This window comes from Neovison vison, chromosome 12 (genome assembly GCF_020171115.1).
Source record: "Neovison vison isolate M4711 chromosome 12, ASM_NN_V1, whole genome shotgun sequence".
Classification (NCBI taxonomy): Eukaryota; Metazoa; Chordata; class Mammalia; order Carnivora; family Mustelidae; genus Neogale; species Neogale vison.
In genome coordinates this window covers 61,890,636-61,895,450 of record NC_058102.1, presented here as the reverse complement: position 1 = coordinate 61,895,450, position 4,815 = coordinate 61,890,636, and the positions used below count along the sequence as shown (strand labels likewise).

General features: G+C 37.3%; 1 protein-coding gene across 1 annotated transcript; it reads left to right on the top strand.

Moving 5' to 3' along the window:
* The first annotated feature begins 3,699 nt into the window (after nt 1–3,699).
* Nucleotides 3,700–4,132, top strand: LOC122891440 (60S ribosomal protein L39-like). The gene has a single exon (XM_044227082.1). It carries the CDS (start codon nt 3,750–3,752, stop codon nt 3,903–3,905), a length of 156 nt encoding a protein of 51 aa, XP_044083017.1. The 5' UTR covers nt 3,700–3,749; the 3' UTR covers nt 3,906–4,132.
* The last annotated feature ends 683 nt before the right edge of the window (nt 4,133–4,815 follow it).

The window sequence follows — 4,815 nt, the reverse complement described above, 5'->3', positions numbered from 1 at the left end:
TTGCTTTTTTCTTTTTTGGGGGGCCTATTACCTATATACCATTATCCATTCATTCAAGACTTAAAACAAAAGTGCGTTTCCTTAAAAAGCCTCTTTAAAATCTCACAATCAGACACAAGTTCTCTCTAAATCCCATATAGCTGCATATCGTATTCATTCTTCCCTTGATTGATTTATAATTAATATTTGCTGAACACCCACTTGTATCACTGTGCTAGGTTTCATTCATAGCATTTATAGTCTAGGGAGAGGCATTAATCAAACAATATTTCCTTACATATATGCCACAACATATTTCACCTTATACTTCTATTGTATAGAAGTATACTTACTTACCCTCACAAGCACTGAAAAAATAATTGAAAAACAGTGTCTTAACATCTGTATACACATTTTGACACCATGCACTGTTCCTGGCACTGTTACTAAAATGTTCAGCAAAAATTGGGGAGTGAATATTCTTGGTGCATTTCATTTACTGCCTTCCCTCTTCCCCCAGGAGAGGCAATTCAAAGGAGGAATGGTACTATTAAATTAACTGCTGTAGAAAAATTCATCCAAAATCGAAGCACACATTTTAAAATACGTACATGTATCTTCATTACTGCAGTGGTGAGAACGGAGAAAAATCTACAAGATGAAAATCCGGCATTTGCCTTATTAGAAATGCAAAGTGCCCTAGTGTAAGGCTATGTGAATTTCAAGAGACTAAGTATCAGGCATTCAGTGTCCAGACTTGCAGAAATCACAGAGATAAAAGCAAATCTCTGTCTAATCTTTGTATGCCTCCTGTGATTGAAATAAAGAGCAAAACGTAAAGAAGGGATATTTGAGCATTTCTGGAAATAGTTGCATTCTGCTACAACCACTGTATACCAGTATGCTTTCTGGGTCAGCAGCATTTTCCTTGTTTCCTATTTATTCAGGTTTCAGATTTGTGGCATGGCTCATAATTAGGAATCTGGTCCTTCTTTCCCCAACTCAGATTCAATGAGCCATATGTTATAGGCAACAAACACAGTGCCTGTCAAACTTCAGCAATTACCAAGGGAAAAAGAAGGTAGTGGGGTCAACACTGTGGACTTATAAAAAGCTCCTGAAGTAAAGTGACTCCTAATTATGAAGCATTAATCAGAATTTTGTCCGGTCATTCATCGGTCATCTCCACGGACCAGCTCTGGAAATAGCAGCCTCTCATTCGCATGGGACAGAAGCATGGAGCTCTTGAAGCAAATGTATCAGAAAACAGAATGAGTAAATATGCAATTCTGTTTACATTCTTCATCTTGACAATGAAGAAAAATCAATAGGCTGACAGAATATGGCAATTGTACTTTTAAATGAAGGATCTCTAGAAGGTAGGTTATTGTGTTTTTTAAAAAAATTAAAAAAAAAATTTTTTCCCCCTTAACTCATAAGGGCTTGATTCCAAACAAGTGAGTTCCTTATTGTGGAACTTTTTCTGCTCAACAAGGGCTGTGCTGGGTCAACCCTGTAGTGGAAAGCCTTGGCATGGAGGGTCACCATGAAATTCATTGTCCATGGAAAAAGTGGAATTAAATTTAAGCATTTGAAATTGAAAACTGTGTGAGTTCACAACTTTTCTCCTCTGTTACATGTGATTTGTTGAGAAGGAAGTTGGAAATCCTGGGAGTAGAGAACATTTTAAAAAGTACTTAAAAGAAAGAGAGTTTTGAAGCATGTGGTTCTTGAGGAGAAACACACATAATTAGGTAGGCTTTGTGAAGAAATCTATAGCTTTAAAAAAGGAAACCTTTTTAATTTTTGTCTAACCTACCCATTCATGCTCTCCTCTGAAGAAGAAGGGACTGACTTACAATATAGTCACACTCCATTTAAAATAACATGTATTCAACAGTAGGTCTGCCTCCTAGGCTTACTTCTGCACAGAAAAGGCCTATTATAAATCCCACTAATTTTCCCATGAGCTCTACAAAGAGTGTTTCTTCGTGGTGGGTTTGAGTATTTTATCCACTATAATTTAAATGTCTCAAACGATGTCACTTCAAATCACTCCCCCCCTGGAGGTTGCTCTAGTCTGAAAAATATCTTCATTAAGAGATTTTTAAAATTCTGTGTTCTCTGCCACCAGAAATATGTCCTTTTCACCCCAGCCTTGAGCACTCAACTTTTCTCAAGGAGCCAGTATGCTCTAGCATACTCCAGCACTTTTCTTCCTAAGTGACTTTTAAGTCAATGGCATTGAGCGCATGAAAATTCCTATTTGATTTCTTCTGCTCCAGGTATGTCTACGGAGACTAGTTTTGAGACTTTTGTCACAAAAAGTTTGAGGTGGGTGAAGGCCGTCGGCAAGGATTTTTAAATATAATTTTTATTTTCTCATATCAAGTAGAGATCTTTTTTTTTTTAATATTAAAAGGTTAAGCCTTAATCAGGTGGAATGAAAATTGAGGACAGTGAATCTACAAGAACATAGGTGTGACCCTTTAGAGTTTTTTTCTTCAAGGGAAAAACAACTGGGAAAGCAGCTTGTTAAGATTTTAGGGCACAGATTTCTGACCCATTTAAGAAATCCTACGAAAACACTTGAGCTTTAAACATGTCTGCTTTAATTTTAATAACTCAATTGGAATGACAAGGGAGGCAAGGCTTGTCAAAGCCAATAAATTCAATGCCTATAGAGGACAGAAGGCTGCTCCATTGAGATAAGTCACTTAGCTCCATTGCTCCCTCCTGTGATGGAAGCCACGAGGCCGAGGATCTGTGCTGCTGGCCCTCTCATGGGTTTTAAGTGTGCGTGTCCATTATGACAGTTCTTCTACAGAAGGCAGAGGTCCTACAAGTCCATAGATGACGCAGCAGAAGAGAATATTTTTTCTACTAGGAGAGGTTAATTAAAACTATCTGCTGTTCCTTCTCTTCTGGCAATTTTTACCAGGTACATTTCATAAAAGGGAAACTCTTAAGTCCTTCATTTAAATCAGGGAGATGATAGATTCAGTGAAGATTGCTGTGTGGGCTTTAATATAAGATTATTCCAGGCACACTACAAAGACCACGGCTAAACTGAATAGTCCATTGGCTGCCGCAAGTGACAGTGTCATTGGACACCACCAACTGGTTCGTTGTGGAAGGTTTCTTTAAGCTTTTCAGTTTTGGAATTTAAAGCATATACAAGGAAATCTTGACCTTTGCAACAGTATGGATGGATCCTGAGGGCATTGTGATAAATGAAATAAGTCAGACACAGAGAGACAAATCCCTATAATCTCACTTATATGTGGAACCTAAAATCACAACAACAACAACAACAAACACTCAGCTCACAGATATAGAAAACAAGATGGTGATTGCCAGAGTTGGAGGTGGTGTGTATGTGGAGGGGGCAGGCAAAAATGGGTGATGAGGGTCAAACAGTACAAACTTCTAGTGAAAGATAAACAGGTCATGGAATGTAATGTACAGTATAATGGTTATAATTAATAATACTGTATTGTATATTTAAAAGTTGCTGGGTTAGTCGGTAGAATAGGTAACTCGTGATTTTGAGATTGAGTTCAAGCCCCACACTGAGGGTTAGAGATTACTTGAAAAAAAAAAAGTTTCTAAGAGAATAGATCTTAAAGGTTTTCATCACAAGAAAAAAATTTGTAACTATGACACATCACAGGTGTTACTGTGGTGTTTGTCTCAAACATGTACATATATCAGCTTCCTTTCTCTTTTTCGCCGCCATCCTGCTGTGTGCTGCGCGCTGTTAATTGACCATGTCTTCTCACAAGACTTTCAGGATCAAGCGATTCCTGGCCAAGAAACAAAAGCAGAATCGTCCCATTCCCCAGTGGATTCAGATGAAAACTGGTAATAAAATCAGGTACAACTCCAAGAGGAGGCACTGGAGGAGAACCAAGCTGGGTCTCTAAGGTGTCCCACATCACGCGATGACACACCTAATTGGCACCACGTATTTAATTAAGCTACTTGAGGATCATGTGTTCTATTCCATCACCCTGTAAACACCTTTCTGCCTGGCCAATAGATACCATTTATCAGTGAAAGATTTTTCTGTTACTATAGCTCTGCACCAGCGAGTTGGTTTGGTAATAAACGTGAGGCCTTTGAGCTGTAAAAAAAAAAAAAAAGCAAAAAAAAAATACATATATCAAAACATTATGTTGTATGCACCTAAAATTAATATGTTATATGTCAATTATATCCCAATTAAAAATAGAAAGATCCACTAAAATCCCTATTATTACTAAATTAATTACATTTCAAGAGATACAGCTTAAAAAAATATAAAACTGTAAAAAATGTATAAAATAAAAATGTGGGCCTAAGAATTTATCCTAAAGCAAACCCTAATGTAACCACCACCCATATCAAGAAATAAAATCTCAACAGTACTTCCAAAGCCCCTCTTATATCTCCTCCATCTCCCCCTGACTATTATATAATTACTTCCTTGCTTACTTTATAGTTTCAATATATCTCCAATAGTTTATTGTTTTGAATTTTATAATAAATGAGGTCATACAGTTTGAAAAGTTTCATGACTGGCTTTCTTTTGCTTAACGTATTTGTGAAATTTGATTGTAGCTATAGTTTGTTCATTTTCCTCTTTTATGATCTTCCATTGTATGAATAGAACAAGAAAATTGGAGAAATTTGGAGAGAAAGAGAACACATGTGCTGGGGGGAAGGACAGAAGGAGAGGGAGAGAGAGACTTAAGCAGGTTCCACACCCAGTGTGGAACCCAAAATGGGGCTCGATCTTGTGACCCTGAGATCATGACCTGAGCCAAAATCAAGAGTTGGACACTTAACAGACTA

Excerpts from the sequence above, each read along its gene's own strand:
- LOC122891440 (XM_044227082.1), top strand. The coding sequence starts at position 3,750 with ATGTCTTCTCACAAGACTTTCAGGATCAAGCGATTCCTGGCCAAGAAA.